Source organism: Entelurus aequoreus, linkage group LG18 (assembly GCF_033978785.1).
Source record: "Entelurus aequoreus isolate RoL-2023_Sb linkage group LG18, RoL_Eaeq_v1.1, whole genome shotgun sequence".
In the NCBI taxonomy this organism is placed as follows: domain Eukaryota; kingdom Metazoa; phylum Chordata; class Actinopteri; order Syngnathiformes; family Syngnathidae; genus Entelurus; species Entelurus aequoreus.
Genome location: NC_084748.1, coordinates 15,402,465 through 15,426,987, shown reverse-complemented (window position 1 = coordinate 15,426,987; position 24,523 = coordinate 15,402,465). Strand labels below are relative to the sequence as shown.

Here is a 24,523-nt window from a genome sequence, read left to right as displayed (position 1 = left end):
CATAGAAATGTATAAGAAACAAAAAACAATGAAAGGGTCAACTGTACGTGGCTTGTATATATGAATTTTCATGAAAGGAATAAAAAGAAATGAATGATGATGATCATTACGAGAATAGTGTTGAATCGGGAATCAAATCTGAATCGAATCGTCACGCCAGGAATCTGAATCGGATCAAAACGTTAGGCGCCCAAAAAGTCACACCCCTAAATGCTGTATCGTTTCATCACGTTTGATACGACATATGTCAAACATTTACAGTGATGAACTTACTTTTACGCTCTAAAGGTTTTATGATGGTGACAATTTGACCCTGATACAGATTATGTCTGGTGACATTTACCCTAAAAGGAGAACTTGTTTCTTAATTTGGAACAGTAGCTATGTGCACATATACACAATTAATCTGATTAAAAACCTAACCGGAATAAAAGATGCTTCATGTAAACGCGCCATTCGGAATATTCTGACCCAATCACACACGTTCGGATCACAATTTCATTCAGGTCGACAATACGGGTGGTTTATTCCGATTGGAGCGCATGAAAACACTTCTTCCGAAGTTCGGGTGGAAATTATTCTTACTGCGCATGTGTTTGATGTCAGCTATACTTCTGTAGTGCAGGGCGGACTAAATTTGATAGTCTCACTCTTGCTGCTGTCTCCCCCCATTCAACATGTACAGAAGCTGCGTTATATACTGTTGAGTTTGTTGCTCTCAAACAGAAACTAGCAATAACAAAAGTATGGAGTACTGTCATGTCTCGATGTAACAAAAAAGGAAGGGATCCAGTTGACGTCTTAAGTTGTTTTATTCATGACCTAACAGCTACTCCAAGTCCTAACTGCTAGCCTCAGGCACATACTGTATACCAACATGGAGGGCACAGAACAGCTGTGTTTCAAAAAGAGAGGTATAACAAAAAGTAGCGAACAGAAGGAAAAATGTATAAATAAATAACGTGACAATGTCGGACAAGGAGAAATGCACAGAGCCATGTTTGTTTACAGCAGAAGTCACTGCTTCTTCGTCTTCTACTTCTGTTTCCGGTATGTGCTGCGCATGTCAAAATAAAGTATTCTGATTTAAGGTGTGATGCATGAAAATGCAGGCCATAATTGGATCATTTTTTTTCCAGGGTCCACGTACACAGTAACATTCTAATCCGAATTCGGATCAGATCAAATAAATTTTGACCATGTACACATGGCTAATGAGATATGAATGCGCTACAATGTAAAAGTAAACATACCTGCTCAAACATGGCGGGGTCCGGATGCGGCTTCCCCACGCAGTCTCGGATGAAGCTCTTGGTGGCCGGCTTGATCTGCCTGGAGACGATCCCGCTTCCGTCCACAATGTACTTCCTGTAGATGGCCTTGGCCAGCTTGGCCCGCTTCTCCTGGCTGGTCTTACGGAACCCCGAGCAGGCGAACCAGAAGTCCAGGAGGTCCGCGCAGCCTTCCTGGCACAGGAAGTTTCGAAACAGCTGGATTCCTTCCTGGTCGTCCAGGAGCGAGTGAAGGGACTCGGCCCACTTCAGGTAAGGCGGAGTGGGTGAGGCCGAGCCCTCCGGTTCGTAGCCCAAGTCCAGGTCGGGGCGACGGGGGGTCGCCGAAGAGGAGGAAGGCGTGTAGCTTGAGGAATCCCCCATCTTGGCGGATAACGACGACAGGGGGAAGCCAAGTGTCTGAGATAGGCCGCCTGGACGGGTGACCGCCGACTGGACCGGGGGGTCCACGTCAGAGCCCTCCTCGCCGGGGACCGGCGGCCGTGGCGCATCCTCCGTGAAATGGGCTGGGCCGCTGAGAGAGGCCACCACCCCGCCGCCGCCACCCCTGAACCCAATCCCATGTAAGTCCCTGACAACGCTCATGTCTCTGGTTGCACACGGCAGAGGTCAGACGTCCTCCTGCAGCAATGATTCTGCAGACAAACAATTCTCCCTGTGATGGCAGACAAGAATAGAAGTCGCTGTCACAAAGGAAATAATGGAGGGACGCCGTCAGTCTATTATTGTGGTGTATTATTTGGACCAGCACACTGTGATAAATACACTGGGAGAACATTATGAAAATGATTTGAGAACTAAAAACAATGCTAAGCAATCAAGCAGTTTACAGTGACAGATGCTTTTTATTAGCATTGACTCAAACTAGTGTTTAACAACCTGCTTGGACTTCAAGTCAACAAGCTATTGAAGACTACATTTCACAATGTAAGCAAACAAATGTTAATCACATGCTAGCATGAGTTAGCTGTCAGCTTAAGCTAATTAGCTAGCTACTAGCCTTGCAGCAATGCCAACCATTGAAGTGAGACTCTGTCGCTCTCTTTTTTTCTATTCCCTGTTTTGGAATAACTTATTCTAACATTTCTATGACAGTTAACAAAAAATCTATTTTCATGATGGCAACAGATTTGACACTGGGACAGGTATTTACATTACTTCTAAAGGGAAAATGTGATGCCAAATTCAAACAAACTATTTTGTCCACTAAACAAACAAACACCACAACAACAGTTTAACTGACGGCCGCTTACATTTTATGATCTGGCAAACTTTGTTCACACTAGCGCCCGAAGTAGAATTTTATTGGGAGGCCCTATCCAGCTCCATTACAAAAATGTCATTTATACGAAACGATTTTTGTTAAGGCTGGGCGATAAAACAATATTAATTTACATCACAACTGACACGTAATCGATATCAATAAAAACATGCGTTCAACAAAATCCATCCATCCATCCATTTTCTACCGCTTGTCCCTTTCGGGGTCGCTGGAGCCTATCTCAGCTGCATTCGGGCGGTAGGCGGGGTACACCCTGGACAGGTTCCCACCTCATCGCAGGCCTTCAACAAAATATTTGATAATTTTTTGTCTTCTTCGTCGGAAGAAACCAGAAGTTGTGAATCAAGGTTGGTTGGTCTCTGGTAACCGAACAACGCAGGAAGTGATCATTAATCAGTGGGAGTCCCTTTAGAGCACAACAGTAACTTCCTGGCACTAAACCTGCAGAAAATAGTTCTTCTCAAGTTTCTCTTTGTTTACATGGTCACACTTTGCACTATTTTCTTACACTTAAAGCACTTCTAACATATTCCTTATTTTTGCACCATCATTTTAAGAGCTTATTGCCAAGTGTTCAATGTGATTTTACTATTTTGTTTACATTGACTGTTTTCCATGCTTGTGTTGACATTTCCTTTCGGCCTTGATAGCTGAGGGAATAATAATAAGAGGAAAGTTACATTTTAAATAAACTTTTTTATATTTTATATATTTATGTTGTAGTCATTTTTGATAAATTATGACAAACAAATAATTAGCGCCATCGACCGATACGAAACACCTATATCGCGATGCAGTTTTCAGCCATATCGCCAAGCCTTAACTTTTGTACATTTCTAATCAAACGATGGGTGGGTAAAGTGTCTTGCCCAAGGACACAACGGCAGTGACTAGGATGGCGGAAGCAGGGATCGAACCTGGAACCCTCAAGTTGCTATCACGGCCACTCTACCAACTGAGCTATACCGCCCCTCTTCCGGGACGCTACAATATACATTCCCCGCTACCACGTACCCCCCGCCCACCTCAACCTCCTCATGCTCTCTCAGGGAGAGCATTTCCAAAATTCCAAGCTGCTGTTTTGAGGCATGTTAAAAAAATAATGCACTTTGTGACTTCAATAATAAATATGGCAGTGCCATGTTGGCATTTTTTCCCATAACTTGAGTTGATTTATTTTGGAAAACCTTGTTACATTGTTTAATGCATCCAGCGGGGCATCACAACAAAATTAGGCATAATATAATGTGTTAATTCCACGACTGTATATGTCGGTATCGGTTGATATCGGAATCGGTAATTAAGAGTTGGACAATATCGGGAAAAAAGCCATTATGGGACATCTCTAGTGACAGTTGCTTACTTTTTTATTGGCAGTCAAACTTTGTTAGCAGCGTTCAACTCTCGCCTTTCTGTTGAGTTCGGAGTTGAAAAGATAGCGTGGAAAAAAGTGGCAGAAGAAGCAGGGGAGGAGAAGAGTCGTGCATTGGAGGCTTTTTGCAAATGCTAAATAGTTGTGTGTGCAAGCTGCTGTTTTGAGGCATGTTAAAAAAATAATGCACTTTGTGACTTCAATAATAAATATGGCAGTGCCATGTTGGCATTTTTTCCCATAACTTGAGTTGATTTATTTTGGAAAACCTTGTTACATTGTTTAATGCATCCAGCGGGGCATCACAACAAAATTAGGCATAATAATGTGTTAATTCCACGACTGTATATATCGGTATCAGTTGATATCGGAATCGGTAATTAAGAGTTGGACAATATCGTCAAAAAAGCCATTATCGGACATCTCTAGTGACAGTTGCTTACTTTTTTATTGGCAGTCAAACTTTGTTAGCAGCGTTCAACTATCGCCTTTCTGTTGAGTTCGGAGTTGGAAATATAGCGTGGAAAAAAGTGGCAGAAGAAGCCGGGGAGGAGAAGAGTCGTGCATTGGAGGCTTTTTGCAAATGTTAAATAGTTGTGCAAGCTGCGGTTTTGAGGCATGTTAAAAAAATAATGCACTTTGTGACTTCAGTAATAAATATGGCAGTGCCATGTTGGCATTTTTTCCCATAACTTGAGTTGATTTATTTTGGAAAACCTTGTTACATTGTTTAATGCATCCAGCGGGGCATCACAACAAAATTAGGCATAATAATGTGCTAATTACACGACTGTATATATCGATATCGGAATCGGTAATTAAGAGTTGGACAATATCTGCAAAAAAAGTCATTATCGAACATCTCTAGTGACAGTTGCTTACTTTTTATTGGCAGTCAAACTTTGTTAGCAGCGTTCAACTATCGCCTTTCTGTTGAGTTCGGAGTTGGAAAGTGTCAGAAGAAGCCGGGGAGGAGAAGAGTCGTGCATTGGAGGCTTTTACAAATGTTTAATAGTTGTGTGTGCAAGCTAAGCTCGGCAGCTAGCCTAGGAAGGCTTTGAAGTGAGCATCTCATTCATGTTGGCCTGCAGAGGAAGGTGGGGGATGGGCAACTACACAAACTAACTCCACAACCACATAAAACGGCCCGAGCGTGCAAAAGACACCTCCAAAACACGGACGCACTCTCCAAAAAGTACTTTCCACCGGCGCGGGGAGCTCCGGTGCTCCTTTGCCACTCGCTAAACTTCCCCCCAAAACCCAGCCTGGAGCGAGATGAAAGAAAGAAGAAGAAAGCGACAGAGGGCACGTTTTCCACTCTCTTTAGCCTGCTAGCATGCTAGCTTAGCTTAGCGTGGCTAACGAGCTAGCATGCTAGCACAGTGTGTGTGTGTGTTTCTTTCTGGCTTTCGGAAAAAGTCCGCGTCCTACCGTCTCTGAGAGGCCGACCCCCGTGTTGCGCCGCATTGGGGACACAGGCGCCGAGTGTGTACTCCGAGCGGCCGCATAGGGGAGGCTGGATCGGGTTAAATTGGTGAAGGAGACGTCTTTTAACTCGCCATGGTGGCTCTCTGTCTGCACAGCAATAATACGCGTGCGTGACCGCGCACGTACGCGCACGCCGCGCAGGGTACAACTGCAACGTATGGAACGTTAGGGGGCGTATACGCGCTACATATCTCCATGTTTTAATAATACTTTGACTATAAATACTAATAGTAAGTTAAATACATTTTTAATACACATTTATTCACGATTAATATAATTTATTTGATTAAAAAGTTAAAGTACCAATGATTGTCACGCACACACTAGGTGTGGTGAAATTAACTTCTGCATTTGACCCAGCCACTTGTTCCACCCTCTGGGAGGTGAGGGGAGTAGTGAGCAGCAGCGGTGGGCGCGCTCGGGAATCATTTCTTTGGTGATTTAACCCCAAATTCCATCCCTTGATGGTGAGTGCCAAGCAGGGAGGTAATGGGTCCCATTTGTATAGTCTTTGGTATGACTCGGCCGGGGTTTGAACTCACGACCTACCGATCTCAGGGCGGACACTCTAACCCAGGGGTCCCCAAACTACGGCCCGCGGGCCGAATACGGCCCACCAGCGTCCAAAATCAGGCCCGCGGGAAGTCCCAAGTATAAATTTTTTTTTTTTTTAATTTTAAAGAAAATAAATAAAAACATTTTTCCTGTCTTTTCTTATCCAATTTGTACCGCTTGCTACTCACGCTGTCTCCTAGCCGCTCAGGCAAATCATATTGTCAAAAATGCTATTTCAAATCGATAACATGACATCATCGCGTGCGCGGAAAGTGCACTATATATATATCTAATATATATATATATATATATATATATATATATAATATATATATCTAATATATATTTCAAATATATATATGTATATATATATCAAATATATATATATATATATCTAATATATATTTCAAATATATATATGTATATATATATATCAAATATATATATATATATATATATATATATATATATATATATATATATATATATATATATATATATATATATATATATATATATATATATATATTTCAAATATATATATATATATATATACACAGCCCGGCCCCCGGCCAAATTGTTTTAACTAGGGATGTCCGATAATGGCTTTTTGCCGATATCCGATATTCCGATATTGTCCAACTCTTTAATTACCGATACCGATATCAACCGATATATGCAGTCGTGGAATTAACACATTATTGTGCCTAATTTTGGACAACCATGTATGGTGAAGATAAGGTACTTTTTAAAAAAAAAAATAAAATAAGATAACTAAATTTAAAAAAAATTCTTGAATAAAAAAGAAAGTAAAACAATATAAAAACAGTTACATAGAAACTAGTAATTAATGAAAATGAGTAAAATTAACTGTTAAAGGTTAGTACTATTAGTGGACCAGCAGCACGCACAATCATGCAGACTGTATTGATATATATTGATATATAATGTAGGAACCAGAATATTGATAACAGAAAGAAATGGGGGGAGGGAGGTTTTTTGGGTTGGTGCACTAATTGTAAGTGTATCTCGTGTTTTTTATGTTGATTTAATAAAAAAAATAAAATAAAAAAAACAAAAAAAACCGATACAGATAATAAAAAAAAACGATTCCGATAATTTCCAATATTACATTTTAACGCATTTATCGGCCGATAATATCGGCAGGCCGATATTATCGGACATCCCTAGTTTTAACCCAATGCGGCCCCCGAGTCAAAAAGTTTGGGGACCCCTGCTCTAACCACTAGGCCACTGAGTAGGCGTATCCATCTATCCCTAATGTATTCAACTACTATTTAAATCATTCTAACTAGAGCTGTCCAATAATGGCTTTTTTGCCGATATCCGATATTCCGATATTGTCCAACTCTTAATTACTGATTCCGATATCAACCGATACCGATATATACAGTCGTTGAATTAGCACATTATTATTCCTAATTTTGTTGTGATGCCCCGCTGGATGCATTAAACAATGTAACGAGGTTTTCCAAAATAAATCAAACTCAAGTTATGGAAAAAAATGCCAACATGGCACTGCCATATTTATTATTGAAGTCACAAAGTGCATTATTTTTTTAACATGCCTCAAAACAGCAGCTTGGAATTTGGGACATGCTCTCCCTGAAGAGTATGAGGAGGTTGAGGTGGGCGGGGTTGTGGGGTGGCGGGGGGTGTATATTGTAGCGTCCCGGAAGAGTTAGTGCTGCAAGGGGTTCTGGGTATTTGTTCTGTTGTGTTTATGTTGTGTTACGGTGCGGATGTTCTCCCGAAATGTGTTTGTCATTCTTGTTTGGTGTTGGTTCACAGTGTGGCGCATATTTGTAACAGTGTTAAAGTTGTTTATACGGTCACCCTCAGTGTGACCTGTATGGCTGTTGACCAAGTATGCTTTGCATTCACTTGTGTGTGTGAAAAGCCGTATATATTGCGTCGGCACGCAAAGGCAGTTCCTTTAAGGCATGCCCCCAATATGGTCGTCTGGGTGGAAATCGGGAGAAATTTGGGAGAATGGTTGCCCCGGGAGATTTTCGGGTGGGGCACTGAAATTCGGAAGTCTCCCGGGAAAATCGGGAGGGTTGGCAAGTATGACTGGGAGACGCAACTGCTCTGTACTTCTCCCTACGTCCGTGTACCACTCCGTACAGCGGCGTTTTAAAAAGTCATACATTTTACTTTTTGAAACTGATACCGATAATTTCCGATATCACATTTTAAAGCATTTATCGGCCGATGACATCGGCAGTCCGATATTATCGGACATGTCTAATTCTAACATAGTTTTAACATCATTTTCAAAACAAGAAGTTTTTTTCTTTCCTCAATCCTACTATTATTAATGTACAGTACGAGTTATGGATCATTTAAGCAGTAAAAAAAAAATAGTAACATGTTCTATCAGTAAGTTTGATCATCATTTGGAGTAAAATGTCAAGGAAAAATAAAAATACATCTAAACTAAATTCAATGTAATTTTACCGTTTTATCGGTATGAAAACATTAATATGTAAATCCTTCAATCAAAATACGTTAAAAAATGCATTCTTGAATAGTTGGTAGGATTTGAATACATTTTAAACAAATACTAATTCATCAATATTAAAATGTGTGAAATTAACATTTTTTATTAATTAAAATTAAATAATTCTAAAATAGTTTAAGCATCATTTTCAAAAAAGGAAGTTTTGAATTTTTTTTTTATTATTAATGTACAGTTTATATATCAAAATGAATATACACTACATTGATTGTAACTTTACCATTTTTATTGGTATGACATTTATATGTAAATCCTTGAATATAAATATGTTTGACAAAATGCATTATGAATGGTTAGTAAAATGTATACAAACAACATATCTAAATGTCATTTTTAAATAATACTTTTTAAATCTTTGACTACAAATACTAATAAAGATGTTAATGTAAGTTAAATATATTTTAAATAACTATTTATTCATGATTAATATAATTTATAGAATACATATTTTCAATATGATTAATGTATCCAACCCCAATTTAAATCATTCTAACATAGTTTAAACATAATTTTCAAAACAGGAAGTTGTTTTTTTTCATTAAATTTAAATACATTTTAAACAAATACTTTTTTAAAATCATTATTAAAATGTATAACATTAATATGTTTTAATGTATTTAAAATTAAATACAAATAATTCATTAAATGTTTCTGACGTAGTTTAAAATTAATTTTACAAACAGGAAGTTTTTAAATATTTTATCATTATTAATGTAGAGTTTGTGGATCAATTGAGCAGTAAATAAATAATAATAACAACAATACTAATATAATGGTAATAATAACAGATTCTATCAATAGGTTTGTAGTAAAATGTACAATTCTGTAAGATAGAAAATATTATTATATTGGTCGGAAAACATGAATATGTAAATCCTGGATTAGAAATAAGTTTAAAAAAATTGATTTTTGAATGATTGGTAAGATTTGAATACATTTTAAACACATACTAATTTATCAATATTAAAATGTATGAAATTTAAAAAAATGTATTAATTGAAATTAAATAATTCATTAAATAATTCTAAAATAGTTTAAATACAATTTTCAAAAAAGGAAGTTTTGAACATGTTATTATTATTAATGTACAGTTTGTAGATCAAAATAAATCTACACTAAATTGGATGTAATTTTACCATTTTTATTGGTATGAAAACATGTAAATCCTTGAATATAAATATGTTTGAAAAAATACATTTTGAATGGTTAGTAAAATTTAAATACATTTTAAACAAATATTTTTTTATCATCATTAAAATGTACAGTATATAATTCATATGTATATTTAAAATTAAATAAACAAATAATTCATTAAATGTTTCTGACGTAGCTTTAGCTTAATTTTAAAAACAGGAAGTTTTTAAATATTTTATCATTATTACAGTTTGTGGATCAATTGAGCAGTAAATAAATAATAATAACAACAACAATAATAATAATAAAACAATTCTATCAATAGGTTTGAGTAACATTTGTAGTAAAAGATACAATTCTGTAGGATAGAAAATAAAAACAAAATTTAGTGTAATTTCTAACGTTTTTATTGGTCTGATAACATTAATATGTAAATCTTTGAATAGAAATACATTTAAAAATTGCATTTTTGAATGGTTGGTAAGATTAAATATATTTTAAACAAATACTTATTTATCATTATTTAACCGTATAGAATTCATACCCACCGCGACCCAGAAAGGGACAAGCGGTAGAAGATGGATGGATGGATGGATGGATGGAATTCATATTTTTAAATGTATTTCAACTATCTAATCATTTAAATAATTCCAACAAGGTTTGAACATCATTTTCAAAACAATGATTATTAATGTGATTTTACAATAAATTACTTGTTTTAATTAAGTGTTTCCTTTGAATAACTAATACGAGTCAGGAAAAGTCACTGTCACGTAAAAACCTTATGCAATCAATACCTAAAATGATGTATAATCATGAGGGAAACTGTGTTTAGTTTAAAAAGAATACAAATGTTTTTGTCTGTGTGTTGCATTTCTATGTTCCCGTAGCAAAGTTACGCCCTAATGGCGCCCCTGTTGGTGGATGCTGGTCATTACACCGTTGACAGCTTGATAATGATGTGAAAACACTGCATTGATATAATAAATGAGTACTTCTCACCAATCTGCTAGTACTTTTTGGAAGTGCACAGAGAAAGGATCGGTGACACGGACTAAATGCGCGCCTGCTGAGCGAAGGAAAAATACATTCTGATGAAAATAAATCCAGCAAGATAATAGTCTTACCTCAGGTGTCTAACCTGCAGTCAAGTGGTTCACATGTCCACTTCACCAGCAGCAGCGCCCGAGCGTCCCGCCTGTGACCCTCCTCCTCCAGCCGGCTGTCAGTCAGTCGGGAGCACCCAGCCTTCACCGGTAAGCAAAAAAAAAAAAGAGAGAGAGAGAAAGAGAGAGAGAGAGAGAGAGAGAGAGAGAGAGAGAGAGAGAGAGAGAGAGAGAGAGAGAGAGTGTGTGTGTGGCGAGGAGAGCGAGTGTGAGATTAGAATAAAATGCATGTTACCTGCTTTGCAGATACTCTATTCATTGTGCTGATTGAAACTTATTTATTTTAACTATGTTTCTCACAGAAATTATACGAATCAAAATCATCTGTTTCGAAGTCAAACAATGGCCTTCAAAAAAACCTTCATTAATAGTACAAAAGGTGCCCAATCTCTCGCTGAGGCTTTTCATGACATCTTGAATGAAAAAAGTTCCTAGTCTATAAAATCCGCTACACCTCCCTGATACCGAAGTACATGTCAAACTACTTCCATAACGTAAATGACCGCCATAACCACAACACCAGGGGGAGCTCCACTAACCACGTTAAACCCAGATTCCGATCTAACAAAGGTCTTAACTCATTCTCCTTCTATGCCACATCAATATGGAATGCACTCCCAACAGGTGTAAAAGAAAGTGCATCTCTATCCTCCTTCAAAACCGCACTAAAAGAACACCTCCAGTCAACTACAACCCTAGACTAACACCCTCCCCCCACCACATCCCACCTCCCCGGATTGTAAATAATCAAATGTATATACTTGTTCTTATGCTTTCTGATCTCTCTATGTTCACTGCTCGCTGTACATATCCTACCAAGTCAGACCTACACTGTTTCAATGTCCATTTCTCAGATGATATTATTGTTGATGACTGAAGTGCTGATATAAACCAAACCTAACCCCCCCCCCCCCCCCCGCCCCAACCCCCTCCACATCCCACCCCCCGGATTGTAAACAATGTAAATAATTCAATGTATATACTCTGATGATGAACTTGTGTGATGACTGTATTATGCTGATAGTATATATTTGTACCATGAACTGATTAACGTGGGCCCCGACTTAAACAAGTTGAAAAACTTATTCGGGTGTTACCATTTAGTGGTCAATTGTACGGAATATGTACTGTACTGTGCAATCTACTAATAAAAGTTTCAATCAAATTGTATGTGATGTATGGCATTTTGTGTATTATTATTATCATTGCTTCTCCAATGTGAGTATAATGTAAACATTTAGCTAACACTGCTATGCTAGTGTTTAACGTTTGTGTCCTCCTGTCCCACCCCATAATGTGACGTTGTTGTATGTTATATATGACATCTGTTATATTATTATATCCTTGCTTTTAAAATGTGAGTGCAATGTTAGCAATTTAGCATCACATAGCTATGCCAGTGTTGCTAATGTTTGTGTGCTCCTGTCCCACCCATAACGTGACGTTGTTGTATGTTATACATGACATCTGTTGTATTATTACATCCTTGCTTTTAAAATGTGAGTGTAATGTTAGCGATTTAGCATCACATAGCTATGCCAGTGTTGCTAACGTTTGTGTGCTCCTGTCCTACTCCTCTATGTTACGTTGTTGTATGTGATATAAGGCATTTATTATATTTTTGGTATACTTTCTGTATAAATGCGAGTATGATGTTAGCTTGTAGCTTACATGGCTTTGCCAGTAATATTAACTTTTGTGTAGTCCTACTCGTAAATATTACGGTGTTGTATGTGATGTATGTCATTGATTGTATTATAATTAACATTGCTCTTAAAATGTGAGTCTAATGTTAGCATGTAGCTCACATAGCAATGCTATTGTTGTTAACGTTTGTGACCTCTTGTTCCACTCCTTAATGTTACGTTGTTGTATGTGATAATGTATGACATCTATTGAATTATTATTGTCATTGCTCCTCAAATGTGAGCATAATGTTAGCATGTAACTTACATAGCTATGGTAATGTTGCTAACATTTGTTTCCTCCTGTCCCATCCCTTAATGTTACGTTGTTGTATGTGATATATGACATCTATAGTATTGTATTATCATTGATTTTTAAAATGTGGGTTTATTGTTAGCATGTAGCTCACATAGCTACACTAGCATTGCTCACATTTGCCTTCTTTGTCCTACTTCTTCATGTTATATGTATGTGATATATGGCATCTACTGTATTATCATCATCATAGCTGTTAAAATGTGAGTATAATGTTAGCACTTTAGCATCACATATCTATGCTAGTGTTGCTAACGTTTGTGTGCTCCTGTCCTACTCCTTAATGTGACGTTGTTGTATTTGATATATGGCGTATTTAGGGTAGTATTATCATTGCTGATAAAATGTGAGTGTAATGTTAGCACTTTAGCATCACATATCTATGCTAGTGTTGCTAACGTTTGTGTGCTCCTGTCCTACTCCTTAATGTGACGTTGTTGCATTTGATATATGGCGTATTTAGGGTAGTATTAGCTTTGCTGTTAAAATGTGAGTGTAATGTTAGCACTTTACCATCACATGTCTATGCTAGTGTTGCTAACGTTTGTGTGCTCCTGTCCTATTTTTTAATGTGAAGTTGTTGTATCTGATATATGGCGCATTTAGGGTAGTATTATCATTGCTGTTAAAATGTGAGTGTAATGTTGGCACTTTACCATCACATACCTATGCTAGTGTTGCTAACGTTTGTGTGCTCCTGTCTTACTCCTAAATGTTACGTTGTTGTATTTGATATATGGCGCATTTAGGGTGTTATCATTGCTGTTAAAATGGGAGTGTAATGTTAGCACTTTAGCATCACATATCTATGCTAGTGTTGCTAATGTTTGTGTGCTCCTGTCTTACTCCTTAATGTTAAAATGTTGTATTTGATATATGGCGTATTTAGGGTAGTATTATCATTGCTGTTAAAATGTGAGTGTAATGTTGGCACTTTACCATCACATATTTATGCTAGTGTTGCTAACATTTGTGTACTCCTATCCTACTCCTTAATGTTACATTGTTGTATGTCGTATATGCAGCATCTAGGGTATTATTATTATCATTGCTGTTAAAATGTGAGTGTAATGTTAGCACTTTAGCATCACTTAGCTATGCTAGTGTTGCTAACATTTGTGTACTCCTATCCTACTCCTTAATGTTACATTGTTGTATGTCGTATATGCCGCATCTAGGGTATTATTATTATCATTGCTGGTAAAATGTGAGTGTAATGTTGGCACTTTAGCATCACATATCTATGCTAGTGTTCCTAATGTTTGCATGCTCCTGTCCTACTCCTTAATGTTACGTTGTTGTATGTCGTATATGCCGCTTCTAGGGTATTATTATAATCATTACTGTTAAAATGTGAGTGTAATGTTAGCACTTTAGCATCACATATCTATGCTAGTGTTTCTAATGTTTGCATGCTCCTGTCCTACTCCTTAATGTTACGTTGTTGTATTTGATAGATAGCGTATTTAGGGTGTCATCATTGCTGTTAAAATGGGAGTGTAATGTTAGCACTTTAGCATCACATATCTATGCTAGTGTTGCTAACAATTGTGTACTCCTGTCCTACTCCTTAATGTTACATTGTTGTATGTCGTATATGCCGCATCTAGGGTATTATTATTATCATTGCTGTTAAAATGTGAGTGTAATGATAGCACTTTAGCACCACATATCTATGCTAGCGTTGCTAACATTTGTGTGCTCCTGTCCTACTCCTTAATGTTACATTGTTGTATGTCGTATATGCCGCATCTAGGGTATTATTATTATCATTGCTGTTAAAAAGTAAGTGTAATGTTAGCACTTTACCATCACATATCTATGCTAGTGTTGCTAACGTTTGTGTGCTCCTGTCCTACTCCTTAATGTGACGTTGTTGTATTTGATATATGGCGTATTTAGGGTAGTATTAGCATTGCTGTTAAAATGTGAGTGTAATGTTAGCACTTTACCATCACATATCTATGCTAGTGTTGCTAATGTTTGTGTGCGCCTGTCCTATTCCTTAATGTTACAATGTTGTATTTGATTCATGGAGTATTTAGGGTAGTATTATCATTGCTGATAAAATGTGAGTGTAATGTTAGCACTTTAGCATCATATATCCATGCCAGTGTTGCTAATGTTTGTGTGCGCCTGTCCAATTCCTTAATGTTACAATGTTGTATTTGACATATGGCGTATTTAGGGTAGCATTATCATTGCTGTTAAAATGTGAGTGTAATGTCAGCACTTTAGCATCACATAGCTATGCTAGTGTTGCTAACCTTTGTCCAACTCCTTATTGTTCTGTTGTATGTGATATATGACATCTATTACATTGAAGAAGAGTTGCAGTGTGAAAGTGCACAATAGCGCACAATAACACACACATTCAGCTCATTAGCATTAAAGCCACACACACACACACACACACACATACACACACGCACACACACGAGTTCCCAGTAGTTCCCACTTTTAAACAACACCTTTCCAATACACTGTTGTGGCACCTCTGGGACTTATTTAAAATGGATAAAACCCACTATAATACGGAACCATCAAAATACCAAATCGCTCACCATGCCTCCCTGTTGGTATGTGGAGGAGGCAGAGTGCGGCGGTGGCTCAGGTGAGGTCCACACACCAGTCCGAGTCCTGGTCCAGTCCTGGACCGACGGCTGCTCCATCTGGTCCAAGCATAGCCTAGAATATGGAAAACAACATTGCATTAGGTTACTCATCAGGCACATGAATATTTCCATTTACATATTACGCATAATGATGGCAGAGGTTACACACACACACACGCACACACACACACGCGCGCACACACACACACGCACAGGCTGCAACAGGCTGTTGCTGGTGTTGTTATTGTTTGCTGCAGTTGCCCCTGGAGACAAGGAGGAGAGAGGGAAGAGAAGACAAAGGCAGAATACTGAGGAGGGTGAACTTGACCTTTATGATGTCTTGGTGAGGAAGGGTTGAGGGCATGTTGCTACTTATGAATCTATAATGAGCCTCCTCCGTGTGTGTGTGTGTGTGTGTGTGTGTTCTGTAGATGTCTGAGCTCTCAGCTGAAGAAAGGTCATCGCACGAGGGGGCATGAACACACCTGGCAACCATCCATACATCCATATATACATACAATGAAGTGGAACCTCCCATTTGAATGGCCATGATGTTGTAACGCCACTTTGTCTCTTTTTTATTGCGGCACAAGGGGCGGTGACAACTAGGTCACTTGGCTTCTTTTTACACCTGTATGACAGGTAGGAATGTTAAAATGCGACTTCAACTTTCTCCCGAATAAAGGTTTTATACAATGGCCACAGCTTGGCCCTGTAACGGACCATTCTCGTCTTTCGATATTGTCTAGTCCAGGGGTATCCAAACTTTTCCCTATGTGGGCCGCACACTGAAAAATGAACGCATGCGGGGGCCATTTGGATGCTTATCATTTTCAAAACCAATACACCTTATGCTTCCCTCAGTTTTGGTGAACGTTACAGGTACCGGGGACACAAAACGGACCCAGTCATTAAAATGTTAAAATTCATATTTGTTTTTTGTTTTTTTTACAAAACCCAAAACCAGTGAAGTTGGCACGTTGTGTAAATGGTAAATAAAAACAGAATACAATGATTTGCAAATCCTTTTCAACCTATATTCAATTGAACTAACTAAGGAAAACTTAGTTATTTTTTGCAAATATTAGCTCATTTGGGATTTGATGCCTGCAACATGTTTCAAAAAAGCTGGCACAAGTGGCAAAACAGACTGAGAAAGTTGAGGAATGCTCATCAAACACTTATTTGTAACATCCCACAGGTGAGCGGGCTAATTGGGAACAGGTGGGTGCCATGATTGGGTATAAAATCAGCTTCCATGAAATGCTCAGTCATTCACAAACAAGGATGGGGTGAGGGTCACCACTTTGTGAACAAATGCGTGAGCAAATTGTCCAAAAGTTTAAGAACAACATTTCTCAACCATCTATTGCATGGAACTTAGGGATTTCACCATCTACAGTCAGTAATATCTTCAAAAGGTTCAGACAATCTGGAGAAATCAATGCACGTAAGCGGCAAGGCCCGTGACCTTTGATCCCTCAGGTAGTACTGCATCAAAAAGCGACATCGTGTGTAAAGGATATCACCACATGGGCTCATAAACACTTCAGAAAACCACTGTCAGCAACTACAGTTGGTCGCTACATCTGTAAGTGCAAGTTAAAACTCTACTATGCAAAGCTAAAGCCATTTATCAACAACACCCAGAAACACAACCGGCTTTGCTGGGCCCGAGCCCATCTAAGATGGACTGATGCAAAGTGGAAAAGTGTTCTGCGGTCTGACGAGTCCACATTTCAAATTGTTTTTGCAAACCGTGGACGTTGTGTCCTCCGGACCAAAGAGGAAGAGAATCATCCGTACTGTTATAGGCGCAAAGTTGAAAAGCCAGCATCTGTGATGGTATGGGGGTGTATTAGTGCCCAAGATATGGGTAACTTACACATCTGTGAAGGCACCATTAATGCTGAAAAGTACATTTACTGAGTGTTGTTAAAAGGAAAGGCCATGTAACACAGTGGTAAAATGCCCCCCTGCCAACTTTTTTGCAATGTGTTGCTGCCATTAAATTCTAAGTTAATTAAGTTTCTCAGTTTGAACATTAAATATATTTTCTTTGCAGTCTATTCAATTGAATATAAGTTGAAAGGGATTTGCAAATCATTGTATTCTGTTTTTATTTACAATTTACACAACGTGCCAACTTCACAGGTTTTGGGTTTTGTACTATCAGTGCTTAAACAGATCAACTTCGGATGTTCAATTACTTTTATGTTTTTTGCCCTTTTTATCAATAACCTCTGTATTTGTATTTATCTATTTATTTGCTGTCTTTTTAAATTTTTAAAATCTTTTTTAATGATCAATTAGGAACTACGGTTGCAAATGAGCAGCATTGCTATAATCTGGCATGTTTACAAAATTATATAAATATCGATGTTCATTATTGTGCACTGTCCCTATCTTAAAAATAAAACCACCATATCATTATTATTACTGTTATTTATTATCCATCCATCCATTCATTATTATTATTAATATATTAATAGAAAAAAACACAAAACATGCAACATTTCCCCCGAAAAATGTCCAAAGTGTAATGTTTGTCGTGAAGTATTTCGATCCTTAAATGGAAAAATATTTCATTCCAACATTGCTTTTGGTTGATTATTTTAGAAAAAAAATCAGACTAAAGGTCTCGGGGATCGAAAAGGCTCCCACTTGTAAACATGTTAAAAATAAGTCATATATCCATCATTCCATTTTCTACCGCTTGTCCCTTTCCCAAAATACAGTATATAATTTTCACATTCAGCGCTGAAATCTCGAGATCACGTTCAGAGCTATCCGTCGATAACAGGTTTTTATACTTTTTTTTTTTATAGCAATGACAGTTTTAAAGTAAAACCTTCTTACATGGCAGCTTTGTGTTATTAGAGTCAATAGTGCAACATTTTCTAATTACATTACACCTGTTTGCTCTTTTATTCCACTTGTTTATGTTTTTTTTGGTAATATTAGTTATTAAAGGCCTACTGAAAGCCACTACTACCGACCACGCAGTCTGATAGTTTATATATCAATGATGAAATCTTAACATTGCAACACATGCCAATACGGCCGGGTTAACTTATAAAGTGCAATTTTAGATTTCCCGCGAAACTTCCGGTTGAAAACGTCTATGTATGATGACGTATGTGCGTGACGTCAATCGTTGAAACCGAAGTATTCGGACACCATTGTATCCAATACAAAAAGCTCTGTTTTCATCGCAAAATTCCACAGTATTCTGGACATCTGTGTTGGTGAATCTTTTGCAATTTGTTTAATGAACAATGAAGACTGCAAAGAAGAAAGCTGTAGGTGGGATCAGTGTATTAGCGGCTGGCTGCAGCAACACAACCAGGAGGACTTTGAGATGGATAGCAGAGGCGCTATCCGACGCTATCCGACGCTAGCCGCCGACCGCATCGATGATCGGGTGAAGTCCTTCGTCGCTCCGTCGATCGCTGGAACGCAGGTGAGCACGGGTGTTGATGAGCAGATGAGGGCTGGCTGGCGTAGGTGGATAGCTAATGTTTTTAGCACAGCTCTGTGAGGTCCCGTAACTAAGTTAGCTTCAATGGCGTCGTTAGCAACAGCATTGTTAAGCTTCGCCAGGCTGGAAAGCATTAACCGTGTGGTTACAGGTCCATGGTTTAATAGTATTGTTGATTTTCTGTCCATCCTTCCAGTCAGGGGTTCATTTCTTTTGTTTCTATATGCAGTTAAGCCCGATGCTATCACGTTAGCTCCATGGCTAAAGTGCTTCGCCGATGTATTGTCGTGGAGATAAAAGTCACTGTGAATGTCCATTTCGCGTTCTCGACTCTCATTTTCAAGAGGATATAGTATCCGAGGTGGTTTAAAATACAAATCCGTGATCCACAATAGAAAAAGGAGAGAGTGTGGAATCCAATGAACCCTTGTACCTAAGTTAAGGTCAGAGCGAAAAAAGATACGTCCTGCACTGCAATCTAGTCCTTCACTCTGACGTTCCTCATCCACGAATCTTTCATCCTCGCTCAAATTAATGGGGTAATCGTCGCTTTCTCGGTCCGAATCGCTCTCGCTGCTGGTGTAAACAATGGGGAAATGTGAGGAGCCCTTCAACCTGTGACGTCACGCTACTTCTGGTACAGGCAAGGGTTTTTTTATCAGCGACCAAAACTTTATTGTCAATGTTCTCTACTAAATCCTTTCAGCAAAAATATGGCAATATCGCAAAATGATCAAGTATGACACATAGAATGGATCTGCTCTCCCCGTTTAAATAAAAATAATTCATTTCAGTAGGCCTTTAAATGTAATTAGTTACAGTTACAAATTACTTCTCCCAAAAAGTAACTGAGTTAGTAACTCAGTTATCTCATTGTGAGCGTAATTAGTTACTCAGCAAAGTAACAGTGACAGATATGCTAATTACTGAGCTAGAGATCTTGAACTAGGTGGATGGATGGTGGGTGGGTGGATCGATATAAAAATCGACAGTAACGATAGCGAGTATAGTATCAGCATATGGTCGATACTACTATAGATAGATATTTTTTTACTAAAATTGTTTATAATCATGAAATAATAATTTTTTTGTCTGATTATAACTGTGTTAAAAAATGTAATAATTTAATGAACTTGTCAGTATCAGTACTGGTATGATCAAGACTGTCCCTGTAACTACTTGGTATTGGATCGATACCTACATTTGTAGTATCGCACAAAACTTATGTCAAATATCCAAACAACAGAAGAATATCTGCTTATTAGATTTTAACTAAAGTGTAGATAGAACCACATGAAAACATAAAGCATTAAGAGTAAATTAACAAGTAGTTTAACAGTTTTAAGAAAATATTACCACGATGTTACTGCATATCAGCTTTCGTAATGATTTTATTATCATTTATACGGGTCCGGAAATTATTACATTACCAAACCCCCCCATAATGACAATGTAAAAAAAATATTTTTAGAAAATGTTGCAAATGTATTAGATATAAAAAACTAAGAAATCACATAAGTATTCACAGCCTTTGCCATGAAGCTCAAAAGTGAGTACAGGTGCATCCTGTTTTAACAAATCATCCCTTCAGATGTTCTTACAGCCTAACTGGAGTTCACCTGAGATGAATTCAGTTGTTTGGACATGATTTGGAAAGGCTAAAACCTGTCTATATGTAAGGTCCCACACTTGACAGTGCATGACAGAGCACAAACCAAGAAGGAAGTCCAGGGAATTGTCTGTAGGCCTCTGAGACAGGATGTCTCGAGGTACACACCTGAGGATGGGTACAGAAAAATATCTGCTGCCTTGAAGGTCCCAATGAGCACAATGGCCTCCATCATCCGTAAATGGAAGATGTTTGGAATAGCCAGGATTCTTCCTAGTAAACTGAGCGATCGGGGAAGAAGGGCCCTAGTCAAGGACGTGACCCAAAACCCGATGGTCACTCTGTCAGAGCTACAGCATTCCCCTGTGGAGAGAAGAGAACCTTCCAGAGAGACAAAGTTGGCCAAAATGCATCTGGAAGACTCTCAGACAATGAGAAGCTAAATTCTCTTGTCTGATGAGACAAGGTTTGAAGTCTTTAGCGTCAATGCCAGGCGTCATGTTTGGAGGAAACCAGGCCAATACCACCCCTACAGTGAAGCATGGTGGTGGCAGCATCATGCTGTGGAGATGGTTTTTCGGAACTGGGAGACTAGTCGGGACAGAGGGAAAGATGAATGCAGCAATATACGGAGACATCCTGGATGAAAACTTGCTCCAGAGCGCACTTGAACTGAGACTGGGGCGACAGTTCATCTTTCAGCAGGACAACAAAGGAATGGCTTCAGGACAATTACGTTAATGTCCTTATGTATATGTGATTTTTTATTTTTTATTTTTTTAAATTGGAAAAAATAAATAAATAAACTTTTTCACATTGTCATCATGGGTTATTGAGTGTATAATTCTTAGGACAAAATTTAAACGTATTCCATTTTGGAATAAGGCTGTAACATAACAAAATGTGGCAAAAATGAAGCACAGCTGCACTGTATGCCAAATGATACATCGTTATCGCAGGTGGCTGCAATGTATATCGCAATATATATTTTAGGCCCTGTCGCCAATCTCTAATTGGAAGCACTCTAAACCCTGAAGTGTTACAATGTGAGATCGGTAGGTTGTGAGTTCCAACCCCGGCCGAGCCATACCAAAGACTATAAAAATGGGACCCATTACCTCCCTGCTTGGCACTCAGCATCAAGGGTTGGAATTGGGGGTTAAATCACCAAAAATGATTCCCGGGCGTGGCCACCGCTGCTGCCCACTGCTCCCCTCACCTCCCAGGGGGTGATCAAGGGTGATGGGTCAAATGCAGAGAATAATTTTGCCACACCTAGTGTGTGTGTGACAATCATTGGTACTTTAACTTGAACTTATCAATGATTTAACAAGTGCACATGACGATGACTGCGGGTGCCTGGGAGGCGAGTCTCTTCACATGAAGACTAAAAACAGCCGACTTAAGCGGTTTCCGCTGCTTTAATATCTAATCACGGACTAAGCCAATGCTTCTCAATTAGTTTCTGTTACCCCCCACCCCACTTCCAGAAAGAAGAAAACATTTTGTGCCCCACCCCCACTGTTTGCCGCGACTATAAATAGTATCATGTGTCTGCAAAATTGTTATGAGTACACCTCTGCATCACATTGTATCCTTTATTAACATTAAAGAAAATAATAAAAGACGAGAGAAATATAAATCAACTTACAACAATTAATAACTGTATTATTATTATTATTATTTTAATAATAATAATAAAATGTTTAAAGTGCATCAATTTACCTGAAATTACCAAAAAAAAAATCCTTATTTTAACTATTAACATTTTTGGACTCATTTTTGACTGAAAAAATAATTTGTAAAAACTCAATAAATAATAACAAATTCAAAATGATTAATTCAGGAGCACAATATATAAAACACTTTAACCAACAGAACAAAAATGAATAAAACTGTTTGTTGATTTTTTTTTAAATCCAAATGAGGAAGTCCAGATTAATGGCTACAATGAGCAAGTTTTTGCAGTGCACAGCTTTTCGATGTATGATACTGATAAAGCATGTTTACCACGCGGTATCGCGCGGCGCCACTATTTGAGAAGAACTGGACTCATAAAGGTGTCGCCTTCGAACTAGTTTGTTGGTGTTTTTCAACCCCCGTGAATTAAGCGAGAGCACAAGCGACACGTCCCGATGAAGACAGACGTCGGAATCCTGGAATTGAGTCAGGCAGCCCGAAAAGTGCGGAGATGGCTGCGGCGTTGGGGTGGGGGGCTCCTTTGTTCCAGCTGCCACTGCAGATTTGGGCCGTCCGTACGGAGGCCTGTCAGAAGCAGGCTTATCTCTTTGGGGCCCTCCCCGGCACAAAGAGCCATTTAGAGTAAAATCTTCATTATATGGTGCTTAAAAGAGCAGCGGACCTCTGGCTCCTTCAGTATTTGCTTTGCTTTAGCCTCCACAAAAGACCGGGAGGATGTGCCCAATTGTCGACGTTGACATTTAGTCGGTGGAAGGCTTGACTAGAAACACACGAGTCGATCCCCGGGAATCCTACGACGATTCCGACGACGATCCGCCCGTCTATTTCTCCGCTGTCGTGGCGTCCGTCCGCTGGGCCGTTCCCAGCGCGGACCACCACTGAGAGTGTCAGTATATCTGCTATGGCGTCCCGCTGATGTGCATTGTGACGCCGCTGAATACCGCAGCCACCAATATGGCCGGCACCAATGCTGGATTAGCCACACTGGATTAGCCGGCCGCCCTCCTGCTGCTTATTCAAATATTGTTTCACGTATTGTCATCATCGGGCCCGGCGGGGCCTGCACGGGAAATATTCCAGGGGAAAATCAGAAAAGAAACGAAACCAGACAAAGGTGTCCGAGCTAATTCTGGAGGTTTTCGTCCAGGGACGGCGCGGGATGGCAAGGAGCGCCGCACCGCGCCGCCTCTGGACGGGATATGACGGAAAGCAGAACCCGAGCGAGGCCGGGCATGAAAGCGAGCCTTGATCTTTGATAACATGGCGTTGATCTGGGTTTTTTTCTTATCCCCCCCCCTTCCTCTCCTTCGCCCTCACACATACACTTGGGAGTCAAGGCAATTGATGTGCTGCCTTTGATGGCACAGAGAGGCCGATATTAGCGGCCAAAGAGCCGCATGAAAGAGATTGGCAAAAGAAAAGGAGAGAAAATGTGTTATTAGAAAGACGGGGACGCTTGGAAGTGGTTGTTTGATGGTTCCACGCGACGGTAGAAGAGGAGAGGCTTACCGTGCTAGCCTGGCGGCGATGGCGGTGGCGGCGGCGGTAGGCCTGGTGGTTCCGGCGTGTCATGTCGGCGGTCATCCTGCAGGGACAAAGGGGGGGAGGGTGGATGAATGGGGACCGTCGAGCGCCCTGGCCACCGCCGGGCGATCCGGACGTTTTGGTACGCGGGCGGACGTCCCGTCACAGGCGCCATCTTTGTCCCGTTGTTGTCTTGGATATCCTCTCCTCCCCATCTACCATCCCTCCCCTTTCTCGGCTTTGATCATGCCTCCCTCGCCTCCCCGGGCTCTCTCGCCGTATGACATCATCACGCAGCGGTGTCGAGGAGCATCAAAGGACCTCTGGGCTGGACCACTGAGGATGCCTGCGTTTGAAAGGGGGCGGAAATATGGAGCATAAGGAGCCCCCCCCCCCTACCCCCTCAACACAACCCACCAAGTCAAGCCTCCCTTACTCGCCACATCCGCTGGTTATCCTCCGCCCGCAGATGGACACGTACTAACATACGGCGCCACCCTCTTCAGACGGGCGCACCCCAAGGCCCCCTGCTGAGTCGCCGGCGTTTGATGATGCATTCTGAAAGCCAGCGCAACTTTAAACCCCGCCCTAAAGTGATCACTCACTCCTCCCCCGGCCGTCGGTCACCCCTCCCCGCATGCCCGCCTCCAGCTGGTGGGTACCGCTCCCAAATCCTGTTAGGGGCCACGCTGTCCTCCTCAGGAGCCCCCTCCCGTGCAATAATGCACATGTTGCACCGTCACCCTGGCCGCAGTCCTCTA

General features: G+C 39.6%; 1 protein-coding gene across 4 annotated transcripts in view; it reads right to left on the bottom strand.

Moving 5' to 3' along the window:
* Positions 1-24,038, bottom strand: part of LOC133633849 (axin-1-like) — a 47,612-nt gene extending 23,574 nt beyond the window's left edge. The window contains exons 1-4 of one of the 4 annotated variants that reach the window (XM_062026591.1): positions 23,748-24,038; positions 15,397-15,520; positions 10,793-10,913; positions 1,254-1,947 (exon numbers count right to left, since the gene is read on the bottom strand). In XM_062026591.1, the coding sequence (XP_061882575.1) occupies positions 1,254-1,877 (624 nt within the window). In that variant the 5' untranslated portion in view covers positions 1,878-1,947; positions 10,793-10,913; positions 15,397-15,520; positions 23,748-24,038. Of the gene's footprint in view, positions 1-1,253; positions 1,948-5,377; positions 5,562-10,792; positions 10,914-15,396; positions 15,521-23,747 lie in introns of those variants that run through there. The other 3 variants (XM_062026592.1, XM_062026593.1, XM_062026590.1) reach the window with 3 other exon arrangements.
* Between the last annotated feature and the right edge of the window lie 485 nt (positions 24,039-24,523).